We start from the raw sequence: 16,048 nt of genomic DNA, 5'->3' as shown, positions 1-16,048 counted from the left end.
GACCGTTAGACAAATCAGAATGCATAACAGAATGCGCAGAATAGCAAAACTGCCAACAGGAAACCGCAGTACACTGAGGGATTATTGTACATTTCTCACAACCAGAATAGGATAAAAATGAAAAATTAAACTGGGTAGATGGTAGCCCTTTCTTTCATGGGCTGTGTTGATGACACTCTGCTATTGCTAAAACTAGATTTGCTTTTTACTTACTACTATGCGTGTGCTGATCCGGCCTAGAGGGCGGCGCTAGAAGCGCATGTAGGTTGCTATCACGCGGCAATGTGAAACTGCGGGGTTTTCCTTCCGCCGTCGCCATGGGAACCAGCCTCTGCATCGCCACGGGCAACGGTACATTTCTCGGCGCTGGGAGTGTGTAAACGGCGCCGGCCGACATGGGCATTGGGTTGGGTTCTGCAAAAACTGCATCCTCTGGAAAAAAATCGGAAGAGTTCTTAAAAATTTTTCAATGATTAAAAAAAAGTATTATACAGTGGTACCAATTTATATGCGCGCCTCTACAGACGAGAATTTTGAAACAAAATGCAATTGTAGATGAAAGCAGGATACTGGAACAAATTAAGCTCATATGTAGAGGTACCGGGCAGCACAGTGGCACAATGGTTAGCGCATGTGTGGCACAGTTCTGAGGTCATGAGATCCAACCTCCTGTGTGGAGTTTGCATGTTCTCCACTGTGCTTTCGTGGGTTTCCTCCCACATTCCAAAAACATGCATGTAAGGGTTAATTGGCTGGTCCAAATTGTCCGTAGGTGTGAATGAGCGAGCGAATTGTCTGTCCCTGTGTGTACTGCGACTGGCTGGCAACCAGGTCAGGGTATCCCCTGCCCACTGCCCGAAGACAGCTGGGATGGGCGCCAGCACCCCCGCGACCCTACTGAGGATAAGTGGTGCAGATAATGAATGGATATAGAGGTACCACTGCATATTCATTCTTTTGAAAAAGGAAATGTTACCGAGCGGTCCCGTTTGTAAGTAGTGCAGTCCAGCTTCTGTCAGCGGTGTCTCGATCAAATCCTGCCAGGATCGCCTCTGAGAAGAGGAAGATCGGCCCGGGGAGCCAGTCTCGCTGCTTCCCCCAGCAGGACTGGAGCGGTACTGCAAGAAGTGACATATTGTGTTTTAATGAAAGCATTCGCTCAGGACACAGATTTTAAGTCTCTTCACTCTAACATTTCAGCTTAGAACATCCGCAGCAGTGGTACATTTTGGAATGATAATAGCAAAATCCTATGTACCACTTCCTATTGTGGGTGAGGCACTGGAGAGCTTGCCCATAAGCCTGCCTCAGGATGTGTAAAGGCTGTTGTAATTGTGTTATTTTTAGAATATTTTGATTTTCCCTGAAAGTAGAAGCACAACTTAGTTTTTTCTCTACCTCTTCATGATTTGGGTGAAGCAAAGGACAGCTCGGCCATAGTCAGTCGCATGCCTCAGGACGTGTACAGGCTGTTGTGATCGTTTTGTTTTTAGAATATTTTCTATACAAGCGAACGTACAACTGGGTCATGTCTTCTCTCTAATGCTTCACAATGTTGGTGAGGCATTAGAGAGCTTGGCCATATTCCATCGCATGGGTAAGGATATGTAAAGGCTGTTGTGACTGTTTAGTCTTTAGAATAATTAGATTTTCTATAGAAGTAGTTGCTTAACTATGTCGTGTTGCCTCTCTACCTCGTAATTATGTGCACAGTGCACTGGAGAGCTTGGCCTGATGGGGTTTCCTCTTTATGTGTCAATTATTTTTATATTTACTTTGATTTATTAAAACTACAGATGGGGCACAGCAGGTGAACGGTTGGCACATCTACTGCACAGTTCTCAAGTCATGTGTTCAAATCCAGCTACAAGCCTCCCTGGGCTGAGGTGAATTGGTGACTCCAAATTGTCCCTAAGTGTGAGTAATTGTATGAATGGTTGTCTGTCTCTGTGTTCCCTGCGACTGGCTGGCAACCAGTTCAGGGTGTACCCTTCCCACTGCCCGAAAATGGTTGGTATGGGCTCCAGCACCCTCAAAACCCTACTGAGGTTCTCTTACACACCTCCACGGGGTCACACCGGTACGTCACATCACTGCTGTTGCTGCCTCCTGGCCTCCTGCCGCTGTGCACGCTGCTGCCCCCGAGAGGACCGGGATGGTACTGCGGCTCCGCTGCCGCAGCAGACGTCTCGCCACAAAGGAAGTCTTCCTGGGATGAACGCGAACGTGACGTCTCGGTGGAGGACAATCGTGTCGCTCGGCCTTCCGTGTAGGCACTCATCTGGTAAAAGAGATTCTTTTGTAAATAGAATAGAATAGAATAGAATAGAATAGAATAGAATAGAATAGAATAGAATAGAAGTCTATCTCATTGACAGCATAGTGTACATTATTTACAACAAGATTAGATGGGGCACTTCCATATAGATGTAAAAAAAAATAAAACACTATAAAGAAAAAAAGAAATAAAACAGAAAAAGTCATCATGACTGGGAAGAGAGCAGCCCATGTTTTTCTGGGCTGTGTTGATGGCTCTGCAAGGTTCTTCTGTCTGCAGCCATGACATAGCTAGACCCAATAATTTTGATTTATTTTATATTATCCACATGACCTAAATAAATAAACCAAACCAACCCTGGTGTGATAAGCAAACTTCCTTGCAAAGCTTAAATGGTCAAAATAAACCAAGTCATAGCCATAGACATGAGGCAACATGGTTGGAAAAAGTGACAATGATAAAAACAGTGCACTCAATAATGATCAAAATTAACCCACCCAGGAACTATAAACTATATTTTTGCAGCAAAATTAACAAACGCATAATCATGAGTCTTTAAGAACAGCAACACAATGAGCAACTGTGAAAATAATGCAGCGTGCACAATAATAGTCAAAATAAACCAACCCTTACATTCTAAGCATTCATCTTTGAAATGCTTTAACAGACAAAATAAAACAACGCTAACCAATTCAGGGCGTCCCCCTGCCCACTGGCCGGAGATGGCTGGTATGGGCTCCAGCACCCCCTTCCACCCTAGTGAAGATAAGCGGTGCTGAAAATGGATGAATGGATAAACCGACCCATGATCATGAGTCAAAAGAAGGACAGCAACACGATTGGGGAACTGTGACAATAATGCAAACAATCCACAAGCGCTCAATGATTGGCAAAATAAATCAACCCTCAAGTTAGAGCATTCTTCTTTGCAATTCTTAAATCGTAAAAATTAAAAAAAATGTAGCAAATGATTTTTGCAAATGTATAATAAACATGAAATATATGTCTCATCATAGGATTTTAAAAAAGTCTCATGGTGTCGGCCAACTGGTTCCAAGAGAGCAAATTTAGCTTGTGACTAAATGAGCCAAGTTTGAAATATGAAGGAGGTGGCATTTGTTGGCGAGTGACTCACCGAGGGGGGCCGCGGGTAGGTATCGTACGGGGGCGGGGGGCTGTCCTGTTTGGGGCTGGAGCTGGCCTCATCCTCGTGCTCGCTCTCGCTCCAATAATCTGCAGGAAAAGCCAACGTATTATTAGGATATTATTATAAGTGGGCGAAAGAAAACATACATGTGGCATTTGAAAAATCACACTGAAAGGAAAATAGCATTGAATCAAGATCATAGTTGTCGTGTAGTGTATTGTTGCCCCACTTGCCACCTTGTGGCACCACTTTCCCTCTATTTATATTTAAGATTTGTTGTTTTTAGTAGATTGTATTTGTATCTATTGTATTTTTTTTTCTTTTCTATAATGTTGCATGAACATCACATCACAAAATGGTACAAATCTTCGAACTATAAGTCGCTCCGGCGTATATGTCGCACCAGCCATAAAAATACTTAATTAGTTATTTACGGAAAAACCATATACGTATATATATAAGTCACACTGCAGTATAATTCTAGCATAAAGAACATGCTTAACAAACTATCAGTTTCACTCCAAATCATTAAATAAAATGGAATTTCCATCCGTGGTGTCACTATTACAGTAAACTATCCGCTGCTTACGTCAGACTCATCGTCAACTCCGCTTTTTGCTTACGGATGCTTATGTTACTATTTGCAGCTTGTAATCTGCAGAATATGACTTCCTTTCGGTGTCATTTTTGTTCAGTTGTTTTCATAAATTCACTTTGCCGTGCCGAAAAATGTCCCCCTGGGTGAAATAGACATCCCTAGCAATGGCTTGCATACGTCACTAGCGCAAACATGCCCAAAACAACGCATCTCATTTTGGGGGAATGTAATGGAACAGTAAAGCACAGAGCATTAGCACCTTGATTTGTAATCCCTTTTGAAACTGATTCTCCCTTTAGCATCACTGGGAGATTTGGGACTTCAATAATGATGTTCCAGTCCGGAGCCTTCGGTCTGAAAATGCTGGTGATCCCAAGAGCCAAGAAGAGAACCGCAGGTTCAAGAGAGTTCTCCATTCAGGCCCTGGTGAATGCTCTTCCCCCTGAGATTTGATCAGCAACCTCAGTGGAACTGTTTAAATCTATGCTTAAAACACACTTCTATTCTATAGCTTATGAATGGCCTGTATTTCATGTTGACAATATCTGTGTATTATTTGTTATTGCAACATCCATTGCATCCTGCAAGAGGGATTACCTCCCTTCTCAAGGTTTCTTCATGTTCCTCATGCTGAGGTTTTTGAGTTTTTCCTTGCTCTCATGTAGGTTTTAGATCAGAGGACGGTGTAATAATAGTCTGTGGTTTGCAATAATCTGTGGTCAGTGTAGCCGTTTGAGAATCCTTGTGATTAAGGGCTATACAAATAAACATGACTTGACTTAACTTGACTACTAAGTAAGTAAATAAATAAATCTGTATTGGGTTGTTCCTCACCCTGATCTTGACGAACCCTCTCTCGCTCTGCGTAGCCTATGGTGGCCATGTTGAGTCGACTCAGCCATCTGATGGCAAGAAAATTATTTACAATGATTTCCTTGTCAATTCGGACAAAATGTTATGTGGTTCTGTTCTGGTTTTCTCAAAGTAGATGGCACATTTGACCTGTTCATGTCATCGACGCCATCTGCTGCAAAGAAAAAGCTCTTGACCTTGGGGTGGCACGCTTTGAATGCACTGAAAAGCAAAAATGTGTACACTGAGAAACAAATACATCCATTAATATATAATATGTATATTTTTTTTATTATTCACTTACAACTTCTTTCGGCATTCACTGGCACGATCTATTTTAAACTCAGGAAGACTGACAAAGCCTTCTGCTTTCTCGTCCTGCACACAGGAGAGGATTTTTAATGAGACTACAGGAAGAAGACACTTTAAAACTTCACGGGTATTTTTATTTTTTTACTTCATTGTTCTAAACTCGCCACAGTGTATTTCGAGCATGTCCCTAGTGTCCTATTAGAACAAAAGTGGGACTACAATGCCGAGCAGAGCTGCAGCAGAGCTGCAATAAATGCCCCTCGGTGTCACGATCCAGCTTGGATCCCATAAACGTAGAGAGAAAATGCGATTTTAGAAAAGGAATCAGGAGCAGAGAGTATGCAAAAACAGAACAAGGAAATTTACTATGATTTTCAGAATTCAAAGACATCTATTCTACTCTAACACAGGCTCGGCAATGCATCCCTGCTAAATCATGTTGAAACATTAACAAGCATTACATGAACAAAACATAAACTGAAGAAGACAGCAGATGTTGGAATAACAACTTGTTGTAAGAATACAAAACATGAAAGAGAGACAACACATGAAACATTCCCACTCCAGTTCAGAAGAACTTAAGTGCCATAATGACTAGGCCGAGAAAAATATTATGCCAGAATACTAATTAGCTCTAACTGAATAAAACATGAAAGTAAGACACCACGATACATGTTTGAACACTAAATAGTTCTAAGGGACAATAATGAGAAAGCCAATACAACAAGACCATGAGATATAACATCAGAATGCAAATTGATTCTAAGCAGAACATGAAAGAAAGACGACGCAGTACTACCTCTTCGTTGATGTACCAGTACAGGCAGTTGTCCTTGAGCACGAACCAGTACTTTTTCCATTTCTGAGAAAAGTAACCTTTAGCGTCTCGCTTCCGCCACAGCCAGCCTTCGCAGTCTCCTCGGCCCAGCGCCTTGCAAGAAACTCGCCGGCGACTCAGGCCGGACAAACTTCGCCCTGGAACAATACGTGATAAAATATGTCCTCCAGACTGGGCAGAGAGCACTCCATGATTTTCTGGGCTGTGTTGATGGCATAGAAACCCAAATTGCCGTTTACTATCTCACCTTTATTTTTCTTCCGGGTTTTTGTGTGCCGTGAGGAGGCTTGTTGATACGTCTGTCAGAGAAACAAAAAAATAATAATAATAACCATGTAAAACAATCATATAGTAGTGTAGTAGAGTCATGGTGTTCTTTGTCACTAACGTGGTAAATGGAGGCGGGGTCTCTGGGTGGCGACTCTCTCTGATTGGCTTGAAGAATGTAGTGGGAGGGACTCTGGCTGTGGTGGCTCCGCCTTTTAGCGCGCTTGGCCGTGTCATTGGTCCGCCTGCCTGGACGAGCCGTGTGGGAGGCGTAGTCATCGGGCAACGGCCGCTCGTCCACGTAACGTAAGAGCGATGCGTCTGTGAAAAGACAAAACTGAATGTCCATTTGTCCTAAGGTTTATGGACTGTCTCGTCGGGCTCTTAGAGACTCGCTCTTTCAGTTGTATGAAAATACAACTGAAAGAGCCACTTGTCCCGGGTTTTATAAACTCTCTCACTGGTCTCGTCAGACCCTCAGTAATAGCACATTCAGAAGTATAACGTTCAATGCGATTTATAAAAAAAGTTTTTCTGAAATTGTCTATTTGTGTCAGGTCTTATGGACTGTCTTGTTGGGCCTTTGAGATTTGTTTATTCGGTAGTATGAAAATGTAAATTTTTCCCAGGTTTTATTGAATGTCTCACTGGTCTCGTTGGAGCCTATATGCTAAGACTTCCAGTCATATCATGTTCAATCCTATTTCAGAAAGATTTATGTGTAAAAATGTGCATTTTTATCAGGTTTTAGGGTCCGTCCTGGAAACTTACTCATTCGGTTGTATGAAAATGTCAACGTTAATGTTTTATGGACATTAACAATCTCATCAGGCCCTCAAGTATCGCTCATTTGCTTGTATAAAAATGTCCATTTGTCACAGGTTCAATATACTGTCTCATTGGTCTCATCTTTACAATATTTACAGGTGAAAATTTCCATTTGTCTAAGGTTTATTGTAATGTTTCGCCGGGCCCTCCTGGCTAGCTCGTTCGGTCGCATCTTATCTAATTACAGCCGGTAAATGTACATATATAAATGTCCATTTGTCACAGGTTTTATCGACTGTCTCGCCAGTCTCGTCAGGCCCTCTTGGCCCGGTCTTTAAGTTGGATGAAAATGTCCACTTGTCCCTAGTTTTATGGGCCCTCATGGCTCGCCGTTTCATTCGTAACACGTCCAATCGCATTAAATGAATTTACACATGAAAATTCTTATTTGTCCCAAGTTTTACGGACTGTCTTGTCCGTCTCACTGGCCACTTGTGGCTCGCCCATTCGAGTGTATGAAAATAGTCCATTTGTCCCTGGTTTTATAGACTCTTGTCAGTATTGCCTGGGCCTCGTAACTCATTGATTCTGTCGTACAAAGTCCAATCGCATTTAATAAATTTACATTTGAAAATGCCATTTGTCCAAGGTTTTACGGACTGTCTCGTCTGTCTCGTTGGGCCTTCATAACTCGCTCATTGAGTTGGATGAAAATGTCCATTTGTGCCTGGTTTCATGGACTGTCTCATCAATCTTGTCAGGCCCTCATTGCTCACTGGTTCATTTGTATCAGGTCTAATAGCAATTAATTAGCAATTAATTAATTCGTCCGAAGACTGTCTTGTCGGTACAACTAAGACTAAGTAACCTATAAATGTGTTTTTTTTTTAGTTTTATGGAATGTATCATTAGTCTTCTCTGGCCCTCATGCTAATTCTGTTGTATCATGTCCGAAATCAATTTTAAAAATGTATGTGTAGAAAAGTCCATTTGTCCCAGGTTATATGGGCTAAGACTAGTTGACCAACAAATCTGTTTTTTCAGGTTTAATGGACCGTCTTGTCTGGCCTTCGTGACTTGCTCGTTCGTTCGTTTAATATGTGATCCAGTTTCATTCATTTACATGTAAAAATGTCTATCTGTCCTAGGTTTTATGGAGTGGTCCGTTGTGCCCTTGTCGTTTGGTGGTATCTCGTACAATCCCATTTACCAAATTTACATGAGAAAATGTCCATTTCTCTGGAGTTTTATGGACTGTCTCGTTGGTCTCGTTCGGCTCTCATGGCTTGCTTTTTCAGTTTTATGAAAATGTCCATTTGTTTTGGGTTTTATGGACTGTCTCGTGGGTCTCGTTCGACCTTTGTGACTTACTGGTTCAGTTGTATGACGTTCCATTGCTCTCCGTAAATTTACATGGGAAAATGTCCATTTGTCTCAGGTTTTATGGACTGTCTCGTCAGTCTCGTAGGGCTATTGTCGCTCGCTCATTTGGTGGTATGAAAATATCAATTTGCTCCCAGTTATATGGACTGTCTTGTTGTTCTCGTCGGGCCCTCATGGTTTGCTCATTAATTTGTAGAAAAATATCCGTTCGTCTCAGTTTTATTGGTTTCTCTTTTCTGTCTTGTCGGGCCCGCGGGGCTTGCTCGTTCAGTCGCATCACGTCTGACCCTATTTGATAAACTACGATGTGAAAATGTCCGTTCGTCCCAGGTTTTATGGACTGTCTCCTCGAGACATCATGGCTTGTTGTTTTAGTCGTGTCTCATTAGATCACATTTAATAAATTTACACTTGAAAATGCCTATTTATTTATCTTAAGTTTTATGGACTGGCTCTTTGGTTTTACTGAGCCCTAAGGCTGCCTTGTTCGGTTCTATCGCATCCATTTTAGAGATTTTAGTTGTAAAAAAAAAAACACATTTGTCCCAAGTTTTGTAGACTGTATTGTTGCTAGAGAGCAAGAACAAATATGCAAGGTCTGCCTGGGTAAAAATAAAACATAATAACAAAACAGGACTAATAGTGGCCAATAAATATATTTTCAAATGTAAAACTGAAATTAGAGAGGATATTGGTTGGTCCGCTACCTGTCTGATTCTCCTCGTCTTTGCCTTTGGTGTCTTGGTTGCCAAGCAATAAGCAGTAACTTGAGAAGCAACAACCCCAGCTACTGTCAGCATTGCCATGGCAACATTATGAGTAATTCATGTGGAATTCTGTAAAGATGGTCCTTTTTACTGCTCATTTCTATTTTTCCTATTCGCTTTTAATAATTCCATCTGCTTGTATGGAATATATATTTATTTTTACACACTTTTTATTAAAATATCATTTTGCATACCATCCATCCATCTATCCATCCATCCATTATCTTCCACCTATCTGGGGAAAGCGTAGACCTCCCTATCCCCAGCCACTTCTTCCAGCTCATCAGACGGGATCCCAAGGCGTTCCCAGCCCAGCCTAGAGACATAGTCTCTCCAGCGTGTCCGAGGTCGTCCCCGGGGCCTCCTGCCGGTGGGACATGCCCAGAACACCTCCCGAGGGAGGCGTCCAGGAGGCACCCTTAACAGATGCCAGAGCCACCTCAACTGGCTCCTCTAAATGCGGAGGAGCAGTGGCTCTACATAGAGTCCCTCCCTAATGACTGAGCTCCTTACCTTATCTCTAAGGGAGAGCCCAGCCACCCTGCGGAAGAAACTTATTTCAGCTACTTGTATCCGGGATCGTGTTCTTTCGGTCATAACCCTCAGTTCATGACCATAGGTAAATCGAGAGCTTTGCCTTTCGGCTCAGCCCTCCTCACCGTGCCGGACCGGTAGAGGGTCCGTCTGTCGATCTCCCGTTCCATCCTACTCTCACTCATGAAAAAAAAAACCCAGAATGACCACAAAAACTATTTTAAAGTCATAAAATTGCCTTTTGAAGGGACAGCGTTTATTACCTAGCGACTCCTGGTGGTAAAAAAAAGCTTCATTCAATGAAAAAACAATTTGATTTGAACAAGCAAAAGTATATTATTCTTCATCATTCAGTCTACATTGGTAACCTTCCCTACATAATATAATGACGGATGACAAGGGATATTTTCTAAACCCAACTCATTTATCCCAAAAGAATGGGGAAAAAAATATGTTTGGCAATGAATGTGTTGAGTGGTATATTCTAACAGTTAAGTAAATGCAGTGTTACACCTGGACCAACCTACCACGCTATAAAAACTCAACATTGCCCTTTAGCAGCCCGAGATTAATCATAACTTTTGATAGAAATGACCTAGTCATTTCTTTACTAACTCTTTTTTTGACACACTCGGAAATTTGGGCATGAAGGCCATATGTTTGAAATGCTAGCATTAAACCATAAAAGGACATCTAGTGCTGAATTTAATGCTCATATATATATATATATATATATATATATATATATATATATATATATATATATATATATATATATATATATACATTTATATCGGTGTGAGGTCATTAGATCAAAACCTTCCTGTGTGGAGTTTGCATGTTCTCCCAGTGCTTGCGTGGGTTTCCGCCAGGCACTCCGATATCCTCCCACATTCCAAAAACATGCATGTCAGGTTAATTGGCTGGTCCAAATTGTCCCTAGGTTTGAATGAGCGAGTGAGTTGTCTGTCTCTTTGTGCCCTGGGACAGAATGGCATCCAGTTTAGGGTGTCCCCTGCCCACAGCCAGCTGGGATAGATCCAGCATCCTCGTGACTCTACTGAGGATAAGTGGTGCGGATAATGAATTTGAAAGTATTTGAACACCTTGCTATTTTGCTATTTCTCCCACTTAGAAATCAAGAACGGTGTGAATTTTTCATCGTAGGCACACGTCCACGGTGAGAGAGATAAACTATAAAGAAAAATCCAGAAATTACATTGTATGATTTTTTAACAATTTATTTGTGTGATACAGCTGCACTATTCTTCATTGCAGTATTATGATTATCATCATCAGCATTATTATTATTATTATCATCATACTTATTATTATTATTATTATTATCATCATCATTACACTTCCCTCCATTCAGGACATTGGCCAGAAGCACTGCCTATCCCATGCTAAAAACATTACCGGGGACCCCTCTCACCCCCATCATGGACTGTTCACTCTGCTAGCCTCTGGGAAGAGGTACTGCAGTGTGCGGTGCAGGACCACCAGGCTCCGCAATAGTCTAGTCCCCCTGGCCATTAGACTGTTAAATGGTCAATCTAACATATAGTTAACTTAAATCTAAACGGCTGCTAATCTGACTTTTGCACTACTGGCAGTTTTTTTTTATAGCTTGCCACTCCTTGCACATTGCTCTCTGCACTATTGTAATTACAGCGTTATTGTTACAGTGTTAATGTTACTGTGTACCTGACTTGTTAACCTGACTGCCCATTTTGCGCATCTGGTTAGCTACTCTTCTTGCACTATCGGCACTATGGTAAAATACTATACGTAGCCAAAATACAATACAACATTATTTATATCTGTACATTCAAGGAAACTGTGGGGGTCAGATGCATCGACATTTCGTTCTGTATACACGTGTACTAGAATGACAATAAAGTAGATCTGAATCTGAATCTGAATCTGAATTATTATTATTATTATTGTAACTTAGGTCAGTTTTTCTAAGCATTATGTTGCAATTATTTATTTATTTTTGCTGACAGTCTTTTATCGTTTTTCTCTTCAAAGACATGTTTTGCCCTGGAGTGTCATGTCTAATTTCGTTGCATACAAAATGTTGATATCAATGACAATAGAGACAAAGGAATGTGTCATCATTGCACAAACACATTTGTTAGTGGCAATAAATCGGTTTCTTTTGACCTCTCACCTCTGCGGCCTTCTCGGTGAAGCTTTGCGGGGTCTTCGTAGTCACCCCCCCAGTTGCACTCCACAGGCATGGAAATAGGCCTGAGCCGCCCTACGAGCAACAAACCATTTTTGTCTAGCTCAATCCAGAAGAACAATCAACTCGCTCTTAACATTTTGACGGCAATCGTAAGTGCTCACCATACGTCGGCGTGGTGCAGTAAACCAGCTCGTCCTCTTCATGCAGCCTGCATTCTTGATCCAGGAAAGAGTTTGGCGAATCAGAGCGCTTGGCCACGCCCCCGAGGCTGCGAGACGCTTCATCTCCGAAGGAAGTGACCGTCTCGTCTCTAAATTGGAATCCAAATATATTTACGTCGCACTTTTCAGACACCGGATTTCAAATCAAGTGCTGTACATATAGTTAGCACAATAGCTCGATAGATAGATGGCTGGCTCTAGAGCTAGATAGATAGGTACGTAGCTTGCTCGATAGCTCGAAAGATAGGAATAGCAATTTTATTCCCTAAAATCCAGATTTCTTACTTGTTGTATGTTGTATTCATGTGCAGTTTTGCGTTGTAAAGAATGCACGTATTTTAAAATTCCACTCTCGGTAGTCTTCAAAAACAATACTAGACATATAATAATACCACTAGTACATTAAAGTCCCTCGACCCGCCCCCATCTTTAAAAAAACATTGCAATTTTTCAAATAAATACCTCATTCCTAAAACATTTGCCTTAAAATAGCATCACTTAAATGGCAACGGATTATAACTTTGAATTTCCACTTACTGTTTGTAAAATAGCCGCCACAGCGCAGCAAATTATGATATCCACCACAGTGGAGAGTGCAGATACCATACCTGACAACCTGTACGTTTTTGCCGTACAAAGTACGTGTATTATGCATTTTAAGATGTGCACGACGTGCAAGAAAATCTGTACGGGAAAACGCAAATTTGTCAATTATGGGTACCATCCGGTAAACACCAGCTATCACGAAACGGCAAATCAATCAAGTCAAACGAGTTCACCGCTATCTCGATATTGTTTTTTTTCTATGCAAACGAAGCAAGAGGTTTGATGCTACTGTGCGCATGTGTCTGCAGCCTCAGATTTAATGTGGTAGTTATGAAGCGAAAGGAAGTCCATCTCTTTTTACAGAACCGGCTTTTTCGGCCCAACTCATTAAAGAGAGCTGGCTCTCAAACGGTTCACTTGCTTTGATGCATTATATTACGAATTATTGTGTTGTATAAAGAAGTCAAGAAAAAAAGGATGTATAAAAGGAGAAAATGAAACAAGACAGCTTTGTTTTTATCCCTTTAATCAGTATATTACCAACAATAATTTCATGCAGAAAATGAATTAATAATTTGAATAAGAAAATGTATTATTCTACTTAATTATATTTGCATGTATTTTTTCCTTCTGCGGTGAACGTCCAAGCTACTTAATTTTTGAACCTTTTTTATAATAAACCTCATTTATGTCGAGCAACTCAGTATCTCACAACAAAATGTTCATTAACAATATATATGATATAACGAAACACATAAACAATGTAACATGTTAAACTACATAAATAAACACGTTTGAAAAAAAATATGGTGTAAGATTATTTTGTATTTTGTAAGGGAGTATACAACATTTTGTAAGGGCATGGAGCCGTGGAGGTTGACAGGTATGAGATACTTTAAAATGACACTAGTATCAGTCGTCATGGATGCCGTAAACACGACGATACCATTAGCACATTGTCCCCCCTCCACATAAATACTACTGTTTTGAAATACAGTACTCTTGCGCAGACTGCACGTTTGTCACACTGTTTTGCAGGTAAAAGCACTTTAAAGAGGAAAGTCAAGGTCTTGTCTTGTGGATGATCAAATAGGAGCTTGTTTATTTCCAAAAGACAGACCTTGGTGTATACGGCTCCATGGGTGGGGGTGGGATGTAAAGGTCCTGGAGGGCAGAACTCTTGGTGGGGGTGCCAGAAGGCGTGGCCGAGCTGCTGCCAGGGCTTCTGGTTGGCTGTAATATCAGGGGAAAAACATGAAAGGAAGACGAGACAAGAACACATGTGACACATAAACAGAGTTCTTCTGTTCGCCCTGCGATGTCTTTAATTTTTTATCCTGGTAGGGTTAGTTAGTGTTCCTACATATCCTGCCTTGTTCGCCTTTCCTGTTTTGTTTATTCGTGGCTCAGGAGCTTTTAAGCGGTGCGGAGTGGCTACCTGGCACTTTTCCAAAGTTGTGAACAGATTGAAAAACAATGGAGGAGGGAAACAATTTTTTCTTTAAATTAATTCTGTAGGAGGACAATTATCACATGAACTTAAGTTTTTAATGCTGTAAAAATGTGTAGAATAAATATTACATTTCAACTCCAGGTGTGACTATGTAACTAGGAGACGAGAGGCAAGTTTATTTGCTTGTTTTCCTCTTTCCGGTCTTTTCCTGTCAGCCGGAGCCCATTTTAAAGCAGCAGCATCACAGTTTAACGCTGCACTCCCAATTTTACCACGAGTCACATTAAACGGGTAAGACTTGATGGTTTCATAAGCACATTTATAGTAACAAAGTAGCTGTTTTTTTAAGCGATTTCTGATTTTTGCCATGCAGTACTGTATGTATTTTGAATGACACTTAGGAAAATTATTCATATTTTTTTTGCTGGGGCCCGAGGTTGGCTGCTTTTAGTATCGGAAGAGAGAGAGAGAGAGAGAGAGAGAGAGAGAGAAAGAGAGAGAGAGAGAGAGAGAGAGAGAGAGAGAGAGAGAGAGAGAGAGAGAGAGAGAGAGAGAGAGAGAGAGAGAGAAAATGCTGCTGCTGTATTCTACCCATTCACTGACTTGTTTGACATTTGCACAGAAATCAAACTTAAATTGCATTAAAGTGGTTTTATTTACTTTACCTTATCAAAAGGATGTGTTTTTATTTTGATAAATGCAAGATACGTTTTATTGCACTCTTTATGTTGCCTGGATAAGAATCGTTCTTATGCACGCCCGTTTATTGTTGTTGTTTTTTTCAAATGAAATAAAAATGAGATGTTTTATTCTTTATTGCATTTCTTTAAGTCACGTGGGGCATCATTCTCTAGAGGAGTAATTTTAATAGTTGGCTAATATAGTTTAGATTATACTTTACAGTCTTGTTATCATGGCACTCTTTAAAGCTAATTTTTTAATTTCTCCAGTACCGGGGATCTTGGTTCATTCACCTGTCCTTTTGGAGGTGACGAGTAGGGGGCAGCAATGCTCCAAATTACAATGCCATACAAACTAATGCCCGCTGCCGTTAATCACAAGAAAAGAAGAAATTCAACGGCAAAGCGACGCTACAAGAGCAGGCGCGTCAATGTCATTTTTAAGCAACATGGCAACATTTTCAACAGTACAAGCGCTTCACTCAAAATCTAAGCACTTCTCAAACCTTGAAAAATTAAAATTCAGGCATTTTCAAGGATTTCAAGCACCCATACGAAGCCTGTACACCTGTGTGAGTATGTTCCCTGCATCCTTAATTATTTCATGTTTTATTTAGTGAGATCCAATTTGTATTACAATATACTTGAGTGTTCCCCTCCATGTTTTGTTCAATTGAAGCTAGTTAGTATTGCTTCATTATATTTCATGATCGCGTCATCATGACATTCTAGCTTTTGTTCTGTCCACAAGTAGGAGTTTTTCTTTGGTTGTCTAAGTTTAATGCCTTGATTAGTATTCATAGTGATGACACTATAGTTTTTCTTTTAACGATGTCATGAGCTCTCTCTCTACCGGTAACCAGCACCAATCACCTCCCTGCTCCGTCACTGCACCCTGATCTGTTCCACCTATCTGTTCTCGTTTGCCACTAGCTGTTCTGAATTCCCTGTCAATCAAGCTCTGTATTTAAAGCCCTGCCTTGCAGCCGACCTTTGTCAGATCGTCTCCAAAGCCTACACCCTGAACCTGTGTGGCTGGGCTTCTGACTCTGAACCTGGACCAGTTTGACCCTTCTGCCATTCTCTTCTGCCTCGGTCTTGCAGACTCGTGGTTTACCGACTCCAAGACCTGCCACACCAACCTTGTTGCTCGGTTTCATCTTCATTCCATCTTTTAAGCCATCTTCCTTAAAGGTAGTCCAAAATCTCC

General features: G+C 41.1%; 1 protein-coding gene across 3 annotated transcripts in view; it reads right to left on the bottom strand.

The window, feature by feature from the left end:
- The window catches only part of cnksr2a (connector enhancer of kinase suppressor of Ras 2a), a 54,740-nt gene that overhangs the window by 18,357 nt on the left and 20,335 nt on the right, over positions 1-16,048 (bottom strand). For all 3 annotated transcript variants that reach the window (XM_088322889.1, XM_088322888.1, XM_088322890.1), the window contains exons 10-22: positions 13,826-13,938; positions 12,100-12,248; positions 11,921-12,010; positions 6,414-6,613; positions 6,273-6,324; positions 5,987-6,162; positions 5,180-5,253; positions 5,026-5,097; positions 4,858-4,925; positions 3,414-3,511; positions 2,063-2,281; positions 977-1,118; positions 214-432 (exon numbers count right to left, since the gene is read on the bottom strand). In XM_088322889.1, coding sequence (XP_088179015.1) covers positions 214-432; positions 977-1,118; positions 2,063-2,281; positions 3,414-3,511; positions 4,858-4,925; positions 5,026-5,097; positions 5,180-5,253; positions 5,987-6,162; positions 6,273-6,324; positions 6,414-6,613; positions 11,921-12,010; positions 12,100-12,248; positions 13,826-13,938 — 1,672 coding nt within the window. The remainder of the gene's footprint in view (positions 1-213; positions 433-976; positions 1,119-2,062; positions 2,282-3,413; positions 3,512-4,857; positions 4,926-5,025; positions 5,098-5,179; positions 5,254-5,986; positions 6,163-6,272; positions 6,325-6,413; positions 6,614-11,920; positions 12,011-12,099; positions 12,249-13,825; positions 13,939-16,048) is intronic.

Source organism: Urocampus carinirostris, chromosome 18 (assembly GCF_059441175.1).
Source record: "Urocampus carinirostris isolate Australia breed hairy pipefish chromosome 18, RoL_Ucar_1.0, whole genome shotgun sequence".
Lineage (NCBI taxonomy): Eukaryota > Metazoa > Chordata > Actinopteri > Syngnathiformes > Syngnathidae > Urocampus > Urocampus carinirostris.
The sequence above is the reverse complement of the archived record's forward strand: the minus strand, read 5'-3'. Positions and strand labels throughout refer to the sequence as shown.